The sequence below is a fragment of the Lutjanus erythropterus genome, chromosome 3 (genome assembly GCF_056507025.1).
Source record: "Lutjanus erythropterus isolate fLutEry1 chromosome 3, fLutEry1.hap2, whole genome shotgun sequence".
NCBI classification, from domain to species: domain Eukaryota; kingdom Metazoa; phylum Chordata; class Actinopteri; order Lutjaniformes; family Lutjanidae; genus Lutjanus; species Lutjanus erythropterus.
In genome coordinates, this window is record NC_139319.1 from 17,573,093 (window position 1) to 17,594,831 (window position 21,739).

Below are 21,739 nucleotides of genomic sequence, written 5' to 3' on the forward strand. Positions count from 1 at the left end.
ATGTTTGCATTATTTGAAAATTCGCTGTATGTTATTTTAGACAAATATTGAGATATATATCATATATTACAGAATAGTCTAAAAAATACTGAGAGATTATTTTTAAGCCATATTGCCCAGGCCTAACTTAAAATAACAATCTGTGCCTGTCAGTGGCAAAAAACAAGCATATTTAATGGACGTCATTTAACGCTTCACAATGGCTGTAAATACATTACAGCCTGTTTCAAAGCTGCAATGGTCTCGCTCAATACAGGACCAGTTTCAAAACTTTTCCCTCCCATTAGTCTCTGTCACAACTTTGTTAAAGTTAGGGGGAAACTGTGTTTAGGTACAGCTGAAGCAAAACAAAACCCCAACACATTAATTGCAGGCCTGTGACCCGACACAGACGTCTGTCTCCTGCATGAAAGGCAGATGCACCATACCCACCACACCCTTAATCTCCACCCCTCTACATGGAGGACATTCACGCTAAATGTGAGGTACAGAATTGTCCAACATGAACTTAATTCAGATGAATGCTCGGGTGCATAAGCATGAGTACTTTAGTCAGTTAAAGTTCCTAAAGAGGTCTTATGAACATCTGTTTGTGATTTTCATGGCCCAAACACTTTCCAGAACTTCTAATATGGATGAAATTAGCTCCAAATCAAAGTCTCTGCAACTTCAAAACACTTAACAGATGTTGTATCACCTGTCTGACTGAGCTGATCCTCTGCATACTAACACTTGTGGGATCAACCTGTTGATTGGACACGTTTCTATTTTCTTCATCAAGAGATGAAAAGTATTTTCAGTGTGATTACTGTAATTGTATTAGCGAGAAATGCAATTAGAAATGTTATTGCTGAACAAATGTTCAAACGCCCTCAGTGGCAGTAAAATGTTCACGATGGCAGCTGGTTAGAATAAGTAGCTTCAAGTGCGACTCTGCCTGCCGGATGGCCTGTCAGAACATTATAAGTGGAGCTTCAGTTTACTATAAATCTAAAGCTCCTCTCTCTCTTCCTCCATCTGCCTGATTTTCTCACTTGTCTGTCTCCCCCTCCTGACGTCTCTCCCCCACTCCATTCCAGCAGCAATCATCTTTAACTCCTCACCTTCAAACCATTTCCCTTACACCTCAGGATTTTTTACTTTCTCCAACTTTTTTACTCCTTTCTGTCCTCTCTCCTGAGAACAGGCCGGTCTCCCCCATGCTTTCAGTTCTGGGAGCTTTAAAAAAAAAATCTGGGTCTATCCATTAAGTTTCCCATTCTTCAAGAGAAGTCGCACAAGCCGATCGCTGAGCTCCCAGCCACAATCCGATAGCTCCAATCTAATCTCTTCTATCGCCACAAAACCTTACCAAGACCTGAAATCTGTAATGACTGCATCCTCTCACACACATGCAGACAAAGGTACACACACACACACACACACACACACACACACACACACACACACACACACATGCACACCAATGATTACACTTCCTTTCCTTCCACCTCCCTCCTCTAAGGTTTAAATCAGCACCTTACTGACTTGATGGAATACTGATTGTAGTCTCAAGTGAGTGATTTGAGCTGTGCACCCAGTCAAAAGCATTTGGAGGCATTAAGGTAGGCACTCACCGAGTGATTTAACTCGCAGAACAGATATGGAGTTGAAATGAAAGTAGTGCAGCAGCTTGATGTGGTGGTTAAGCTCAAAATTAGCTCATATTCTTGGCTCGGTGCAGAACATGTGGGACTCCAGAACAACAAAGAAAACATGTTGACACACTGCTGTTCGGCTGGTCGAGTGATTGATGCAAACAGTCGCTTTTTGAATGCAATTGTACTTAATCTGGATTATTTGATGTTACTTATTGATAGTCAGTGTATTTGCTACCATAGATGTCCCCAGTTAGGAGAAGCAGAGACGAGTATGAGCACAGAAGCTAAACAATGTACTGCTGTGACTATTTAGGATATTTTCACCTCTTTACATTGCTGTTATATAAGCCAAACCAACCAAACTCCACAGGCAAAATCAATAGTTTTACATCACAGAACACAGGAGTTGTGTGACAATAACCACATTACTGCAATGCTGCGGTCATGTGCTGCACATTTAGAGGTCGAGCTCATTACTATGCTCAATCTTGTGTTGAGATCATGGCATGGATCTATTAATACATTAATCATACATAATACATTAATCTAAGGATCGGCGCTTTCACACACGAGTCAAGAACACAGCCTCTGATTGACCGACAGACTCAACCCAAGGCATCGTGGGAATGCCAGTGGGCAGCTAGCAACATGTTATCAACAACAACCACTGTTTTCAGGAGAGCAAATGGATAAATAACTAGTACTGTTGGATTTATGATTATTGATCTATTTTACCACGTCTCCAAAAAACACACTGCAGGTCAAGGCTGGATTACAAAGCTTCTGAAAGGGCTACGATCACACTGGAACCAAGATAAAAGTACAACACCGGCGCCAGCGTTAGAATAACATTAGCCTTTCCCGCTCAGGTTACTTCCGGGCTAAGCTTGTCACTTTTCCAGGGTAATAAGAAATAAGAGTCGAGACTTGGTGTTGAGAAGCTGCAGTGTTTGTGAAGTGATTAACTGACTGAAACCTGTACTGTACATTTACTGCCAGACTGACAACTTACTGCTAAGTTTTTGTTTCTGCTCTGCTATGAGCAGCACCGGCAGTCCACCCTCCAACCACCCTATGCTCATGACGGTGTGGTTCAGTAAAGTAAAATGACTGATTTCACCTATGAAGTTTGGTTGGTTTGAAGAGAGTGATATTTGGTTTATATAACAGCGATTTCCTGTCAAAAAAAAAAAAGGCTCACTGATGGCAAAGTAAAGCAGTGAAAATATTCTGAATACAGCGTTCACTTATTTTGTTAGGTGGACTTTTTTCAAGTGGCTAAAATACACTTTGTTGCTGACCCTGTCTATAGCAGCACAATGCTTCTGTGCTGCTACTCCTCTCTGCTTCTACTATCCGTGGGAACTCTGACCACCATCTACTGCAGATAATACACTGACTATGGACATGTACCACATACAACCCCACTTCAAATAATACAAACTATCATCACCTTTGATTTTGAGCAGCAAACCAGTTAATGTTTTGTCTTGCTGAACTGCAAATGACAGTTTCCATTGATGTTTGGGCTTTAAGTGGATAAAATATGATGGCACGAGTCCTGTCTCAGCCCTATTCTAAGCACGTGATAATATAGTCCTCTTCCTCTTTCTTGTCCTCATCCAAAACCCACAGCTATTCCACCTTGAATTTTCTGAACATGGGAAGCTGTAGAGGCAGATAGCCCAGTACAGATGCACTGGGAGGTACTGGGCATTGAGACGGCTGACTCCTGCCAGGATTACTGCCGAGTCTGGCCGCATGTTCAAACAAACACTATCAAATGATACAATTGAGCTGTCTGAGGAAAACAGTAGTGCTTTTGCTTCAATCATTCCAGCACAGATTGTGTAGTTCAAGTGTCGAGGCCTTGGGAGAAGGTAGGCGGTTTTTGAACAAGGCCAACGATTGCTGAAAAAAAACCCTTTAATTTACAACCGTGAAATCAACCCCCCTCCAGCTATGACTCTAGGTCTGTCCCATAAACCACTAGCGTAAGGAGTTCTTTTGACTCTAAGTGTTTATGTAAGAATAAAATTATCATATTTTGTTTTTAATAGACGTGAAACGAGAGGTGGATAAAAAGCAGATTTGTCTCACAAAGACCTTAGGTTAATCTGGCTGAGCTATAAGAATACAAAACACTGGGGGCATGAACCGAATGCTGTTTGTGTTCTCCAAAATAAAATAAGAAATCTCGCCGTGTGCTCCAACATTAAGTGAAAAGATGGCACTCTGCCACTTTTAACATGAAACTAGAGAGAAAAATAGCTGCTAAACCCAACAAATTCAGCAGCCTTTTAGCTGCAGCAGCACAGACCTTTCGACCCAACAAGCAGTGTGTGACATATTTCCCATAAAGAATATACAAAATATAATGAGTAAAACAAAAAGGTCAGCTACAGCATAGCATGATGAGATTCAATGCATAAACATAAATCAAAATATGGTCATTTCAGCAATGAAAAACACAATGAACAGATGAATAAACAACCTATAAATACATGGCCAGAACATGCAGAGTTATGAACCCTTTTTGGTCTTTTCCTCAACAGGAATTTAACAACCCATTATCTAAAAGCTTCTCATAACCTCAACTTTTAAGAATTTGTGAGGCTTTAGTGTTTGGTTCTGCTTTGTGTTTCCACTGTTTTCCAAACCACGACATTTTAGATATCCTTTACTGAGAAGGGAATAGCGCTTTGGATACACTGATTAAAAATGGGACAGACATTTGTCATTTCTATGCACTGTCTGGACTGTGAGTGCAGCGTGGGACAAACGTCAAGGGAAGCAGTGCCACTATTGAGATGGAAATTGTCAACTCGAGATGGGAAATGGGTTTGTGTGCTGGCAAAAACGGAAAGAATTCCAAAAGAGGACGTGCAACATCAGAAAATGGGAAGATAAATTGAAGGATCAACTTGCGAAAGCTACAGATCTGAGGGAAGAAAGTTTGCCATGTTGGTTCAACAAGTGGTTGTTATAGTGAAATGTTGGCTGCTGCTCTCGTTCTTGTGTTTTTGTTCTAGTTATTGTTTGTTGGGATGTAATGACGTGCTGTCTGGACTAATCATAACTGATGGCACTGCCTGGATCCCCTGTCTGTGCCTGGAACTTGGATTTAGTATCAGCTCAGAATCAGAATGATCATCAGAATGATGAAGGAACTGAGGACAATTTGAATAATGTTTGATCCTGATTGGCTGCCAATCCAGTTTTACACTGCTGGCACTGCTGTTTATAGAACACTGATTAGAAAAAAAAGGCTGATCTATTGGTATTTGTCACAGATAAATTTGGTTTGGCCAAACTTGATCTATTTTTTCCAAGTATCCTTCCTTCATTGTGGGACCATGGGACCGCAAAACTGATCTGGTCCAGTGATGGTCCATACGGATCCAGTAACCACTTATGGCCCAGGACACACCCATATCTCAGTAAACAGTATGACCATAGCTGGCCCTTCTTAATTATTAATTTTTAAATTGTATGTATCTCCTAAAGTTCCAACATGCCGTTCACATGCATGCACACACCACCCATACTCCTGTCTCCAAGCTCAGGATCAACAGTGACGATTAAGGCTAAAAGCATGGTGCAAATGATGTCTTTAAACTCAGCTTAACAAAGACGGTTGGGAACCATCGCTGTGATACCCGTTATTTCTGTTGAACCAAGTTTGTCATAGCCAGGCTTTCTTTTTGTTAGCTGACAGAAAGCCTGGCTATGTCAAACTGTTTCACAGTAAAGCCTGAGTACAGTGGAAACCAGAACCTGTAACAACGCTACACATTAAAGCAATCGTTTTACAAGAAACATACTTAAGTGCTTTCCATACCATTCTTATGCTAAATATGAGACTACTACTACCAGCCAATTAGCATGGCTTAGCAAGGGAAACAGCATGCTAATGGTTAAAAGAAAATCCACCCACCAGCCCCTCTGAAGCTCACAAATTACTATCTTGTTTGTTCAATTTATAGTGTAGAGGGAGCTTGAGATGTTGGCTGGTTTCCTTCCCTTTACAGTATTTATGCTAAAGTAATCAACTGCTGGCTGTAGCTTCATATTCAACACACAGATATAAGCATAAGAGTGGTATTGATTTTCTCATCTTACTCCTGGCAAGGACACAAATAAACACATTTAACAAAAACGTACAACACATTTTTTCAACCCTCAAGTTGCTAAGTTCCTGTCGAGGAAAAGGTTTGTTTATGTGTTAACCCCTTCTTGATTTAACCTCCACAGAGCGAAGCAGCAGCTATACCAGCACAGGCACCAAGCCAAGCTGAGGATTTGACATTTGTGAGGCAACTGGCCAGATCTGAAAGCCATGTTAGTATATTCACACCTCCCAGGGTAGCATTACAGGAGAAGAGCAGAGGATCTTTACGCAATGTAAATATGTGGGAAATGTTATATGCGTTAATATTTCACACAGTTCATCTGACACAGGCGTGTGGTAGTGACAGGTCACATCCTCTGAATCCTCTAAGCGGGCGTCCCTGAATGCAGACGAGTTGAGGTCCGTACACCTGACAACAGCATGGATTGTGTTCCTTATTTGTCTTGCTCTGGCAGTGTTAGCTAGCTTGTTTTTGCACAGTACTAACGTATAATCAGTCTTGTATCTACCCTTGAATATGTCCACCTGCAGCTACAGTTTCTCGCTCATTAGGGCCACCCGCGGTGTGAATATAAATGTCAGCCGGCCCTGCGGTCCAACCAGCCATTACCATCAATCTTTACTCAAAGATTGTCCCAGGTGTGATGCTCCATTAACTCTATGTGTTTCTGGTGTGACAACGTGCAGGTGAGTGTGTGTGTGTGTGTTTCCCCGTGCTGGTGTTACAGTGTCTCCTCTGTCTAATAGCATCTTTGACCCCAGCTTGAAACCTCGCAACCTGTTAGCCCTGTTTGCCCCCAGCACCAGCAGCAGGCGTGATGGCACTCACGCTGGCAGTGACCCCAGGAGCGCCGCGTCCATCCCCAGCAGCAGTCCACCCTGGCCCCGTATCGACACAGGCCGTTGGACGAGGCCATCTGCCGCGGCCACCTGTGAGGGGATGACATAATTAGTTCACAGCCAATAAAAATGTCTTAATGAAAAGCAGGGGTCTTTTCAATGTTGTTAGGAGAGAGGCTTCAAAGCGATTACATGATTTGTTTCGTTTTCCTGCTGTTAAACGTTTTTTTGGGGCAGTGTTTCCTTGTGTGAGTTGAAAGTCTAAGGAAAGTCTATGTTGTACAGCAGTGGTTCTCAAATCGGGGTCCGGGTACTCTCAGGGTTACACTGTCACTCTGTCAGGGGGTCCGTGGAAAGTTTTCAGAATAATTTGTTTAAATTATCACGATACAAAAACGTAATTATGCAGTGAATGAGTTGTTTTTGTTCTTTTATTTTTCCAAAAAGCTTCACCATAGCTTACATGGATTTTATGATTAAACAAGAGAGATAAAATTTCTTTATTTTTTATTATTTAAATTAACAATGTTATGGGTATTCTCTAATGATATTTTTCTTCTGTTGTTCTTTTACTTAACTGAGGAGAAATGAGAAAACATGCTATCTGAGATTATTCCAATGGAGATACGTGAGGAGGTCCTGGGTGTATTTTCTATCTTGTAAGAGGTACTTGGTTGAGAAAACAACAGAAAAGCTAAGATTGTACAACCCCTTGAGGCAAAGTTGTAATTTGGGATACTGTAAATACATGATGATGTTTTGCCCTGAAAGCCTCACACTCAGTAACATGTGCTGTACTTGAGAATGCAAGAAAGAAAAAAAAGACCATTTTTCACCTTTCTAGTAGGAGCAGTAATAGATCAGTGATACTTGTGTATTAAATGTCAGAAAAGAGTGAAAAATACCCATTACTGTTTCCCAGATCCCAAGGTGATGTCTTTCAATCTCATTTTTTTTCTCACTTAACAGTCATAGACAGGAATGAGGGTAGATTTAAATTCTTGCTGGTAATCCAACCTTCATTTCTTCATATTGCTCTCCTACCGGCCCCAACATCACACATTCCTGAACATACTCATTCAAATTGAACAACTATGTGGTGTAGAAAGAACGTCATGTTTAGCAAATGATTTGATAAAATGGTTTAATCACAGAATAATTTGTGAGTCTAGACAAAACTTTCAAAATCAAAATCATAACAATTTGTTCTGTTTCAGATTGATGGAAGATTACAACTAATTTAATTGAGGACAGTCCCTGTCTTTGAATTTTCAGAACACTGGGCACATAAATGAATGAAGAGATAATGAGGTGTAAAATGTCTCAAAATATCTCTTACATGCACACTAAAATCAAAGATAACGTACAAGCATTTTTTTCCATCGAAAAAAAAAACACTCACTCAACACTCAAAATCAAAAGTATGAGAACAATAAATCAAACGCACCCTTCCAGGCACTGCATTTGTTTAGAAAGCAAAGATGCACACCCCCACTGTTATTATGCTCGAGTTACAAATGTAAGTCATACATGGACAACGGAACATCTTGAAATGTCACAACGGATGTTGTTTGTTATTTAACTTGTAAGATTTTTGCAAAGAAACGCATTAAAAATCCACATGTCTGTGTGGGCACAAACACACTGGAACAGTTTAGAAACACTTTATAAGAACAAGAACTGCTGTTTTTGTTGGTTTAACGCTATCAGATGTGTTTTCCTGATGGATTGTTACAGATTGTTGCTGGTCAGTTTTGGCAGGCAGCTGCTGTCTCGTCTTCCTGGTATGTAGCTGACCAGCGCTGAATCTTTTGGTGGTATGGAGTACCAAGTCATACTGACCAGCTTTCACTCTTGGTCATAAATGCATATGACATTTAGTTTACTATCATATAAGATCAAGAAACGCAGCAAATTTGAGCACATTTGAGAAGCTGGAGCTGGAAATGTTTGCCATTATTACTTCATAAAATGATTAATTGATTTTCAAAATAGCTGCTGAGTAACTTTCTGGCAATTGACTAACTGTTTCAGCTCTATATAAAATATAAGCAACTAAAGGAGTGCACTGAGTAGAGTACAGATCTCTACCAGTCAACAGATGTTGAAGCACCTACTGCAATGTCACCACAACCGCCAGATGCAACCAGCGGAGATTTGTCAAGTTCTGCCAATATTAACACAACCTTCACAAATGTTGTCTTGAACAAGATTTTAAACTGAAGCAGGTCTTGATCAGTTGCGGCCCCTAGTGGCCAGGAAAAAAGAGAGAGAAACCAGCTGTCAATGCTCATATAAAATATAGAACTACAGTCAAAATATAGAACTACTGCCTCGCAGTTGCATGTTTCCACCAACCAGTCAAATTGCAGTTTATATTTATGTCTTACCAGACGCGTATAATGTATGCAGTGAAGACTTTGAAGGAATTTAAAATGGAAATTATCACTACATAGACCTCTAACTTTGAAGAAACTTATTAAAAGGTATTAAGGAGGAGAGAAGGAGAAGGAATTAATGTTTTAATATTTTGCACTACTGATGCTTCATATCCAGGTCATACAGATCTGCTGATACAAACACAGCAGTAATGTGCTGCATACTGATGCTTCAATATTAATAATCTAATGTCACCATGAGCGTGTTTTTGTGACAAAATGTAGTTTGGAAAGGAAACAGGGGATCCCTCTGGTGAATGATCTTGTAGTTAGTGACCTCCTGCCTCTGATCAGTCATGTGTGCTAAGCACAGCAACATCAGGACTTGCGATTACTAGGCAGAGAGTGGCACAGAGTGAACGGCACAGTGATCCGGTGACTTTGAAAGTCTTGCAGTGCGGCCCAGGCATTACAGTTTACATCCATGTCTGTCCAGATTCATATAATGTATGTAGTGAAGACTTTGAAGGAATTTAATATGAATATATTCAAATAAGTTCCTGAGATATTGCATTCACAAGGATGGGACGGACAGGAGATCACAGTGACCTTTGACCTCCAAAACCGAATTAATAGAAGTCATAAAAAAGGTTTTTAAAGATTTTTCAAGAATTGTGAATCACAGAGGTCCTTCAGCATACAGTTATGGATGTGCACAAAAAAATAGCCGTTAGTAGTTATTACTAGTATTTGAGATTTGCTGTGGACAAGCTGGAGGTCCAGGAATCACACATGCATACACTTACTTATTCACTCACGCACGCGCACACAGAAGCAATTACATGATCTCCTCCTGCTTTACGCCTGGCGGGGATAATTAATATAAGATATAAAACTCAGACCACATTTTCTTAGGGTGCTGAAGCCGGTCTTTTAACTGCTTCCCTACAGCAGATCATCTCTGCTTCAAGAAAATAAAACTGATAGCACATCAGATCATCTTGGCTTGTGTGATGTCAAACTGGAGACCTGCGCTGAAAGCCTGCCAGACCCAATTTGAATTTAGCTTTCATTGTGACTCAGTGCATCACTGACGCTCACATCTGAGAAGACCACATTACTGATCATTATAAGGCTTATGAAACAGATTATAGGCTACAGTGCATACTGTCCTGCCTGGCACCCTTTCTATATCTATTTATTAACCATATGCACACATCAGAGCTCGTGTCCCTGTGCTGTATATTTAAAGAATGTTTCAGATAATTTGATGGCAGAAGAAGATTATATCATCCCTTCTACAAAGAGGACACGCAGGTATTAGTGTTTGTACGGATATACGTTATTTTTTCCAAGCAGTGCGATTCCTCTAAGAGAAATTACAGCAGGATGTTTTTGTTACACCATGTTCTATTCTGCTCAGAGCAAGAAATAGCTTCTTGGCAGACAGTGCATGTGGATTACCTTTTTATCTGTACCAAGGCTCACCACATATTTATGGAGAGAATAGGGCGAAGGAATGAGTCCATTTAAGGATAACTGATGAAAATCCAAGCCACATACTTTGAGAGCCTGGCTCGGAGATGTTACCTAAAATCTAGCAAGTAATAAATGAATCAGAAGCTGGGAAAGACCTTGCTGGGTGAATTTTGCTTGGGTAAAAAGAAAACTATCTTTTTCCTTAAGCACCCAGACTGCTCTTTCACTCTTATAATAAGAGGTCTGGAGCACACGAGGGTGAATAAATCCAATATATGAAAATTGAGTGACGTGAAGCGACTATGCGGGTGTTAAGTTGTACAGAGGAGCTGGAAAAATTGTAATCCACTGACAAAACAAAGGAGAATTTCTCTTAATATACTTCCTCGAGACAAAAGATGCTTTCTTTAGTGCCTTGATGAGAGACAGAGTGAGGCTGTTGCTCAGTATTCAAGGCACATCCTTTGCCACTATCCCTGCCTGTTAGCGTCTCTATGCCAAGATGAGGAAATGCTAATGCTTGCCCCCGCTGCCAATCACCTCATTGGAAAAAAAAACCCCCGATGGATGCTAAGTGAGAGTGGCAGATCCAGGGAAAATGTTTGTCTGCTGCCTGGCAAGCAAGAAGGCAGTCAGGCAGGGAGAAACTCCAAGCACAGAGTAAAAGAGGAGAGGAGAGGAGGAACAGGGTAGGAAAGGGCAAAGGAGTTGTGTTGAATTCAACTGCACTGAAATGCATTGAATAGTAGGAAAGGAAAGGAAAGGAAAGGAACTGACTCTTCACTATGCCCCGCCTCCAAACAGCAACTGTCCAGTCATAGCTTAGGAACTTTAACAAGAGCTGTCAAGCCTTCGATTCCTCTAAATGTTGAAGCGGCGTGCAGGAGGCTCAGAGAAGAGCGATACTCTGCGTTTCATGAGTCTGGAGGTGGCGTCTTTTCTGTAGTTTCACAAAAACGTGAAATGCAGGAGCACATGTGTGGTTAGTGGATTAAACTCTGTCTTTATCTGCCCCAACGTACACTGAGAACATTAGCATGTCTGGCTAACTAATGCTAGCTTACTAGCTGCAGCAACATTACATCCAGCCAAACCTTTTAGCTTAGCTTAGCTTAGCTTATCCCAACTCTCTTCCATGATCCAGTCCGGCTGGTCTGGCTGGTTGATTTGTCTCAAAGTCTGCTACACTAATCAAGTCCCTGTGCTTCCTATTCCCACGTTAATGAGTGCATTTCCGTCACCTATTATGATGATACACCTGTCGTATTTCACCATCCAACCAATGTTTGCTGAGATTTAAGCTAGCTTTAGCCTCATTCTTTTAGCATTAACATTATATCATGTACACAGATGCTGGGTACATATACACTTTCACAGGGTTCTGGTTTTAAAACGTGTGGTGGAAAAATAAATAAAATAAAATAAATTATCAGCCAACTCAAGGAGTTAGCTTTAGCGTAAGCTCATATTAGCCAGCTTCATTTATAATATCTGCTCTGTGTGAGTCTGCAATCATGTTTCAACAATTACTTCCAATTTTGATGTTCAATCTGCCACTTATCACCATAAACTGCATAAATGCAAGAATGGAAAGTTTGGCAGGCGTAGAAACAGTAACTAAGGAGGACAGTGCTTAGCAAAGGGTCACTTGCACTGAACTGAATTACAATTAAATGAATTACTTTGAATTGCACTGCACTGGTGGAAAGAAAAGGAAAAACTGGACAGCAGCCAGGTATATGTGTCACTAAACATGGCACCTGTCGTCCCTCCATACTGTAAACTTCTTACATAAAAAAAAAAACCAGAACAGCCTTGCCTGTGGCAAAAACACTTAATTTGGAGGATGGTGACACCTTTTGACAGCCTCCCATGACATTTCCGTGATATTTACATCTAGTGACGGTAAGCTGATTTCATCCTGATGTTCTTGCACACACTCTTGAATTTATTCATCAGTGTGCAGAAGGTAATTATCGTCTTAGAATATGTAGGCATCATGTAGGAAGAGCTTTAGGCTGTTATGAGTGCACCTGCTCCTGTATAACCAAATGATCTCATGTTCATTTGTTCAGTTATATCAGTTATATGACATTACAACGTGATCACTGAACCCAATGACTCCCGGCAGAAAGCTGCCCATGTCAGATACGCCAGCACATTTAACATTTTTCAAATGATTCTGTGGGTTAAAGAGATATTTTTATTTCTGCCAGAGCTCCAGCTAACTGTGAAAAAACATTCATAATCCAGCTTTGTCTTCTTTATACAGTCATTGTGCTGTAATGGCCTTGAAGAAAAGCTCTTTTCAAATGGCAGCCCAGCCATTAATACCAGACACTCTGGTGGTAATTTCTTAGATTTAGTCGTTCGGCACCAATCTTCTTCCTTGATCTATCGACCTTTTTTCCTTTTTGTAACATTAAAATAAAGTCAGCGAGTCAACAGTCGCATGACAGAAGTTTGTTATTCTGCCAGCTCTTCATTTTTCAGTCTCGTTAGAAGCCTTTATGTTGCCATAAGTAGCTTTGAAACTCACATCTAACAGTTGTTGATTGCCAGATGTTGTTTAGAGGACAGTACGTGCAGCTAATTAGCTTCTACTTCATATCACTGGCCAAGGTAGTCATCTCATGTGGCTTTGATAAGTGACAGCTTTATGGTGTTCCCATTATATGTATATAACATATAATTTTATATAATCATTAACTTTCTTTATATTATGAAATAATTTTAAATGCAGTTTTATAAGCAAAAGAATAAAAAATTCTTACTGTTCAAATGTGAATACTTGATTTCTCAGCCCTCTGTGAGAGTAAATTTAAATTCCGTATTTTTTCACGTTGTCCAGCCAACAGTCCAAAACCCAAAGACTCTTACTAACATTAAATGATTAAGAAAAGCAGCAGTTCCTCACATTTAAGAAGCTGGAACCAGCAAATGTTTGACAGTTTTGCTTTAAAAAAAAAACCCACTGCAATGATCAATCAGTTATTGGCAAATCGATTAATTGATTCATCACTGTAGCGCTTATCAAATATATTTGTTTTGTTATTTTCAAAACTCAGTGTGTTGTGTTTGAACCCCAAATGCTAGATAGCAGTGCTGTTATCTATTATCTACTTTAAACTCAGATTTTATGTTTATGGTGGCATGTTCTTTATATTTTTTAGAAAAACTGTCATAGTATATATAATACTATACTGAATTATAACCCCTGTATAATGATATGTATTTTATCACCAGACAGTCCAACAGTCCAACAAAACTTCTGACGCTTTGCATTTTAGTCATCATGATTTCTGAATTATTACTGATGTTCATGTCTTCTTCTAGTTAAGTCGGTGGAGAGAAAACAAAGGACACAGCAGTCCTCATGTATTCTGTTGAATTCCATCCTGTTGAAGTGTATCGTGGCAAACTAAGCATTAGTTTTTCAGGACTTCATCATGTTTATAGCCCTTCAAATAAAATCAGCCATTCTCTAGGCATGATGTATTTGGAAAAAAATACAAACGCAAAGTAGATCATAATTTTGGACTAACCCTAACCCATATTAAATTGGCAATTATTTAGGTAGGAAAAAACCTGAAATGCATCATGTATGCATGAGAACAAATACTTATTACAAGCGGTTTCACAATTATGGCACTTTTAATCATGTGTTATTTATCAGTGTTAAAGACTGACGGGTCACCACTTTCTTTGAAGGGCCACAAACAGCTCATGAAAAAGCAAAGCCTAGTGAATCATGATTACAACACTTCAACAGAATACATGAGCGCTCCTGTGACTGATCAGGTACTTGTCTGGTCATTTTAACTGCACACTTACCTATGAAGAAAACATGACGCTCATTAGTAACTCAGAAATCAAGCTGATTTAAATACCTGAGCTGCTGCATTAATTAATATATTGTTCACTCAGTCATGCATGAGGTAGCGTTCATTCTTGTGCATTCCTGATATAAAGAGCTACATAAATGAATTCATGTTTTTTTCACGCATTAAGCCATGTATAAATTCATGATAATTCATGTAACCTTGAAATGAAATGTTACCAGCAAGAAAATAAATGGCAGATTGATCAATAATGCAAATAAGCATTAGTTGCAGTCTTATTCCTTTGTAGATGGATATCAAAGGTCAATAATATGTAAATGTATTAGAAAAATGGAAACTACAGACAAATGAGGTGGAAAAAAAAGCAGGAGAAACCAAGTAAAAGTCAGTGGTCTATGATAAATTTAGATTTTTTGTGTTTTTTTTTTTTCCAGTCTCTTAAAATGATAACGTGGTAGAACAAATATTTCATTTGCCTGGAGGATTTTAAGAATAAAAAATAAATATCTGCATATATAGAGTGTATAGTTTGCTCAACATGTCACGATCAGTGGGACATGATATTTGACTCTGAGCACTTGATGTTATGAGGACTACGAACAAAAGAGCAGAGAGTTTGAACTCCCACGAGCTCCCTGTGGATCTGGTGTGTGAGAGGTGTCTGGGAGGTCTGTTTGGTTTAGCAGGAGCGATAAGGAGTCAGGAACCTCCTGAGAATCAACAGGTCTGGGATTATTGAATCAAATATTTCCCTCTAATGCTGTCTCCTACACATGCATGTATAAATATAGTGAACATGGAATCCCATTTCATGTTCTCAGTGCTGCGCTCAGTCCTCTCTTCATGCTGAATCTAGCCGGCGGCAGTTGTGCACCACAACACGCTCTCAACTTGAAACTGAGGCTTTTAATAAAATTCATCAGCTCACCATTTCATCACATCAGCGCTGCAGCGATGTTGAACGCTTATTTTTCATATCTCGGTACATTCATGAAACATTCATGAACAAAATGACGCCAAAATCTCAATCAACAATGGGAGTTACTGTGACGCTGCACAAAGAAGAAGTTTTTCAGATCCATCTTGTCCCCGGTGATATTCTCCTGAACAAAAAGCTGGCATATCAAATGGACGTGAGCATAATACCTGTATTTATTACCCTGGGGCTCTGAATAATGATCCTAAATTGCACTAAACCTTGAAGGAACTCAAGCAGATAATTATTACCCTTCACACATGCCGTGTGACACCTCTTCTCAAGCGCAGACTATCAGACGAGGTTCTTCCAGCAGAACCCGAGCGGATGATATCCACCACGGGGACGCCATCCTTCTTCCATTGTTTTACTAATGTCTACAGAGCTGGCCAATTTCCCGCAGCTGACAGCGAGGAGTAGTCAGTCCATCGCTCACAGAAGAGCAGTGTGGGGTGTGAGGCGTGATAACCAGCACCATGAAGGTGTAGTAGTCCTCATTCAGAGCGGTGATAATTTAATTTATCTATCTATCATCCATCCATGGAGCCATCCCGAAGCATACAAAGTGTGACTGCGACTGCCGAATGGATTTTCCTCACAAACACACATATGTGCTGATTGCTGCATTCGTAGCATCTTGGTGTGAAGGACTTGCTTGAACCTGCCAAGCTCTGAAGGCATGAGCGTGCAGAGTCATAAGGTGCCTGGCGTCTTAATGAAGCACCGAGGCTGCATGCGCTGCCAGATCTGCATGCAGACTGCCAAGACTATCACATTAACACGCAGCACCATGTGGGATATTGACAAATATCTGAGGTAAAGATTTAAAGTGAGAAATCAACCGACCCATTAAACTTAAATGCTTTCTTTACACATAGAAAGGGAAGCGTGAAGATTTTCAATGAGTGGCTGGAAAAATAAAAACACCTGTATGATGTAATGCAATGCAACACAATGGCCCTACTATAAACACAGATAGAAATGTTCAGATTCAGGTTGCGCACTGACACACTTCAACAGAGCACCATACTGGAAGATCTGTAAGTGTATTCAACCTCTGTAGGAACAGGAAGTATGTGTTGTCAACAATTGAAAGTGCGTTCTATCCAAACAACCAGCTAAGAGCATGTTGAATGCTGTAATACAAGCGCTTATGGGATGTTTTCCTTTACAGGGAGGGAAATGTTTCGAAGCACAAGCGTGGAATATCTAAAAAGGTGGGTTTTCTGCAGCAAAGCAGGGACAGTGACTCTGCTGCCCTGACTGCAGTCATGGGTTCAATTCAACACTATGCGGGATTTAACACCATCGACCACAGCCTTACAAATGACCACAGAGTCAACTCTGACAGTGTTACCGACAATTCAGATTAAATCTCGAGTCTACGTTGTAGTATTAACTACAGTGCTATTCACAAGCCAACCGCAGGGGATGGCCAGCGACCACAGAAAACGCTGTGTTCATGTTTCTTTGATGAGGCTATAGGCGCTTCTTGTTCTGCAAAATTTGACAAGCAATACGAGGGCAAGTAATGCTTCAAACTCAGGGATTGAGGGTAAGAATTCAATTCTGATTCGTTGGTGTCCAATTCAATTCAGAGTCAGTTCTTGAATGACTACAAAAGGTGACAGTTTTTAGCTTCTTGCTCCAGTTCCATGAGATGCATAACTGTAAAGTAAATGGTCTACAGCATTTTTGTTTTACAAAGTTACCTGCATTAATCAATGAATTAAGTAATGTGAAACCATTTTACAGTCTCCTGCCTGTATGAGAAGATCAACATGTAGGTGAAGAGTAGTCCTCTGCTGCACCATTAGCACAGAGGAAAGCCATCACGGGTTTTTGAGGCAAAACGGACTGACTAGAGAGCTCTTTTATTCACCTGGCCTAAGTTGTTGTTGATGGTGTAAAGAGTATTCACGATATACTTCACGTTCGTCTCGCAAAGTTAATTATTTAGACATGAAATCAAAACATGCTTGCAACCGCTGCCTTTTGGGAAGATGATACAAGATAAGTCTAGCCTTTTCTTCAGTCAACATTATTGTAACATCTGTCATTCACGTTTGTGAATCAATTTAGAATCTTCTTCATCTGAATAACCATTTATCTTAAGAACCTTTTTTTTCTGCCACCCCCAGTAATGATGGAGCTTTGCCTTCAAACTTGAAAGCTGTAAGTTTTGTCATGTTTTATGTTGTTTTAGTGTAATTTCACCTTAGCATGTCGCTGCTAATGTAACTGCAGGCTGTAGTGATGTTGGACTAATGTTCTAATAATTAGGAAAAGTCAGGAGAAACCATGTTCATGCTGAGCCTCATTTGAAGCCACATAACATCAGTAGCAGGTCTGAGTATTTTCATATTGCTTTTTGTGGACGTTTATACTGCAGAACTGACATTAACACTAGCTTTGTTGTTGTGTGTGTATATGTGTGTTTTTCTGTTGTTACTTTATGCAAATTTACTTGATAGACATGTCCCAAAGGTGACGCTATTGCCAGGTGAGGTGTGAGAGGTGAGATCCACAGATAACTTTACACTTAGCGTTACGCTACCAAATTATTTCATTTATCACAAATGAATTTGGCTTCAGGTGAGGATGAAGGTTCACTCAGTTTGTCTTGACTGTCCCTCAATATTAAAACATTAGTCCAATATCGCCCCTCAGCCTGTAGTGGTATCCACATTTAACATGCTAGTGCTGAGTGCAAAATTACTTTATTTATCATAAATGAAGTAATTTGCAAACACAAACAAAAGAATGGCACTAAATGTTGAGCCAACCTAAATAACAAGAGATATGTCATCACTGTGACAGCCCTATTTCTAAGCATGAGCATGGCATGTCTAAAGGTGGGTTTTCTGCAGCACAAGATGGGCATTGACTCAGCTGTAGCTGGGGGTTAATTTCACCATTACACAACCGTATCTAGTATTTATTACAGGATGGATGAATTGCACCACAATACACAAGTGTCTGGCCAAATAGTGTAGGCTACTGTGCAGGAGACTCTAGATATGCTCTCTTTTCCTTTGTATTAAGGACAGTACAACACGCCCGTGAGCAAGCACTCCATACAGACAAACAACATTGATTACCCCTCACTCGCAAACTGTTCTGTTTGCTTAGTGAACATGACAACACAAAGCAAGAGAGCATGTTAGTCATAAATGGAAAAGCTGCATGCTGAGCTTTGCATTTGGATGTGGCAATGTATTAAAGTTCACGTGTGTCGTTTAATGAATTACAGTGCTTGAGTGCACGTTTCTTATTAGGCAGGAAAACACTTAACTGCCAGTCAGTGGAAACTCATTTACTGTTCAGTTTCAGAAGCTTGACAAGATTACTCTTTAAATCTCTCTCTGAGTCATAATAAAGACGCTGGTGCATTCTCCATCACTACATTGACATACTGTAGATTTTGAACGTGGAGAAAACTATAAATGTTATTATTTTTTCATTCAAATTGCCTGTCGGGCTTCCCATAAAATTTGACTTGGACCGTGTTTTTGCACTCATTCTCAACCCCTGAAAGCCCAAATGTGGGTCTGATATTACAAAGCCAACATAACCTGGCACCAGTCCACGGCTTTGGATTATTACCGAGGAGGTCTGGTATGTGCTACTTGGCTGCGTTGGACTTAACAATTTAGTGACATCACTAGTAAAGAATATCCTCCACTTCTCTGTGTGTGATGCATTTTATTTTGGCATGCTACGTGACAGGAAATCAGCTGTCCTTGAGTCCTTGGTTGGAATAAACAGACTCCACAACAGTGTTTGGAGCCACAGATTTGCAGGTAAGCATATTATGTGCAGCTATGGGAGAACAAAATGATCTTGCCAATGATGCCCGTGAAGGACCCTTCAGGACTAGATGGATAAGCCTGTTAGGAACGCTCTCTAAAAGGCAATAAGTGAGGGAGACTGGGTAATAAATGGCTTTTTTGCTTGTGCTCGGTCTCAGGGGATATTCTCTCAATGAATTAATATTGAAGCGGAGACTCAGGCCCGGGCAAGTTTATACCCATAAAAATTGGCAAATTATGACCATGGTGACAAGCCACTCCATCAGCAGGGATGTTAATAATGTACAATATGCTGCTGCTAGGTTAAAGTAAATGTTCATTACACAAAGGCGATGCGTGAAATAAAAGTTAAAGCCCCACACATCTCATCAGAGCACAGCCTGTCACATAGACATTAGCCATGGTGATTAAGAAAAAAAAGTCCCCTAAATAACAATAATATACAGAGTTCATATGGGTGCTGGAAATCCCTGAGATACTGTTAATGTGGTGTTTTCAAGATTTGAAAAGTGCTTGAATTTTTTGAATGAAGTGCTTGAAAACTGCTTTGAAGTGTAACTGCACTGCTTTTTAGATTTAAAAAAAAGCTGGAGATAGGGCAATTTTTAATGGACGCTTCACTAAGCCCCACTGTCTTTAGTTACTGTTGTTACACCTGTCAAGCTTTCCATTCTCGCACTGCACATGTGCAGTTCACAGTGATATCGGTGGCAGATTTAACATTGAAATTGGGTGTAACTGTTGAAACACCTCTGATTGCACAGAGGTGTAAACTGAAGCAGGTTTCTCACTTCTCACTGATAACTGTGAATGTTGTTGGCTAAAGTGATGACTCTTGAGGGCAGATTTCGTAAGTGTTACTGGCTAATGTAAGCTAACAGCTCATGCTTGAACTCCATGAGTTGGCTGAGGAGTCTGTGTCCAGTGGACTTTTTAATGCTGAAGCGAGCTTACATCCCCATAATCATTGGTCAGATGGTGAAATACGACATAATCCACCCATCATTAATGGAAGTGCAAGGACTAGATCGGGACCGCAAACGCCTCAGGAAGAGAGTGGGTGTAAGAGCTAAGCTAACCCAGCTTAGACCTTAAAGTCGAGCTGGAGAGATGCATCGTTGGTCCACCTTGATTCTGCAACAGCCCACACCCTCCTCTAACCCCTGACATAACAAATCCCAATGTAACCTCTGTGAATAAGCCTTTTTTTTGTTTGTTTGGCAAATGCAATGGTAAAGTTTGGGTGGAGGTACCATTACTGCAGCTAGTAAGCTAGCATTAGCCATAAAGTTTAATTAATTCCCCGCACATGTGCTCTTGTGTTTTACGTTTTTGAAAGACCTCAAAAAAAGACGCCACTGTCCAGACTCATGAAACACAGACTATCATGTATCATATATCACTTGTCTTAGAGCCCCACACTCACTGCTTCAACATGTGGAGAATTGGAAAGCTTGACAGGCCTGTGGGCCCCATGGTTACTAATCTATGATTGGACAGTTGCTGTTTGCAGGAGGGGCTTAACAAAGCGTCAGTTAGGCTAATGTTTAAGTTTGGAAATTAACAGGCTGAATCACAGTCAAATTCAGGAGATATTGCAGGTAATACAAGTCAGTGGTGGCACATTCATTACGTGGAATATGCAATGTAACAGCTAATATTAACTTTAAATTAATTTGCCAGTGATAATGTTAGATCCTTTCAGCAACTGAAAATATAGTCGCTGACCCATGTATAACTAGTCAGCTAGCAGCTAACTGAGATAGCTAGGCTTCACAGATATTTGGGAAATTTAAATTACAGACTCTGCGTCATTCACTTCACTTACAGGCACGTGACACATTTTGAAACATACAAAATGTATGTGTAAGTAATTTACCACAGCTGTAAGGTGCTGGAAAAGCTTGGAAAAGCTTGAAAAGTGCTTGAATTTGACTTTGGAAAAGGTATAAGGACCCTGAATATGGCATGCGATTGCAAATGCTCTAACTCAAATTTTCTGTAACATTTCAGCCGTCTCTTTCATTCTCTCTCACACAGAGACTCACTTTTACTCCTCTGTGAAACCTTTGATATCCAAATCTTCTTCTTTTGAAATACATTTGAACACCGCAGAGAAAGCTGAATTGAAAGAGCTGCAGTGGGGGTGAGAAAAGGCCATATAGGCTACCTCCACATGTCAAACTCTATCAGCAAGCAGGTGGAATGGTGGGCAGTCTGAAAAGGCTCCACTATTTCAATAACAATTACCTCCAATAAACTTCAAAAAGTTTTTTCACTCATTTGAAAAAAGTGAAACATGAGAGAGAGGATCCAGCTTTGGGGGCTCACAGCCTGTCTGACAGAGATACATGAGGGAAAATAAAGTACAATACTTGGCTGCATCCTCTGTTGGAGATGTAGGAAATTTGGCAGAAGGACTCTGTTTGTGTAACTCTCACACTGTTTGGATGGACTTTAGTCCAATTTCACTCTGAGCCATAGAAATCCATCTCAATGTGACACGAAATAAGGGACGGATGCAATACAGTTACGATTTTAAAAACACTCTTTAAACTGCAAAACTCCACTTAGCAAATAGGAGCAAATGACAGGGCTCAACAATAAAGATTGCTTGCTCGCCTGGAGGAAAATGCCAGG

The 21,739-nt window shown here is 40.2% G+C and overlaps 1 protein-coding gene across 1 annotated transcript in view; it reads right to left on the reverse strand.

Annotated features, from left to right (window-relative positions):
• npnta (nephronectin a) overlaps positions 1–21,739 on the reverse strand; it is a 90,509-nt gene that overhangs the window by 66,283 nt on the left and 2,487 nt on the right. The window contains exon 2 of the mRNA XM_084715240.1: positions 6,602–6,702. Within this exon, the coding sequence (XP_084571366.1) occupies positions 6,602–6,702 (101 nt within the window). The remainder of the gene's footprint in view (positions 1–6,601; positions 6,703–21,739) is intronic.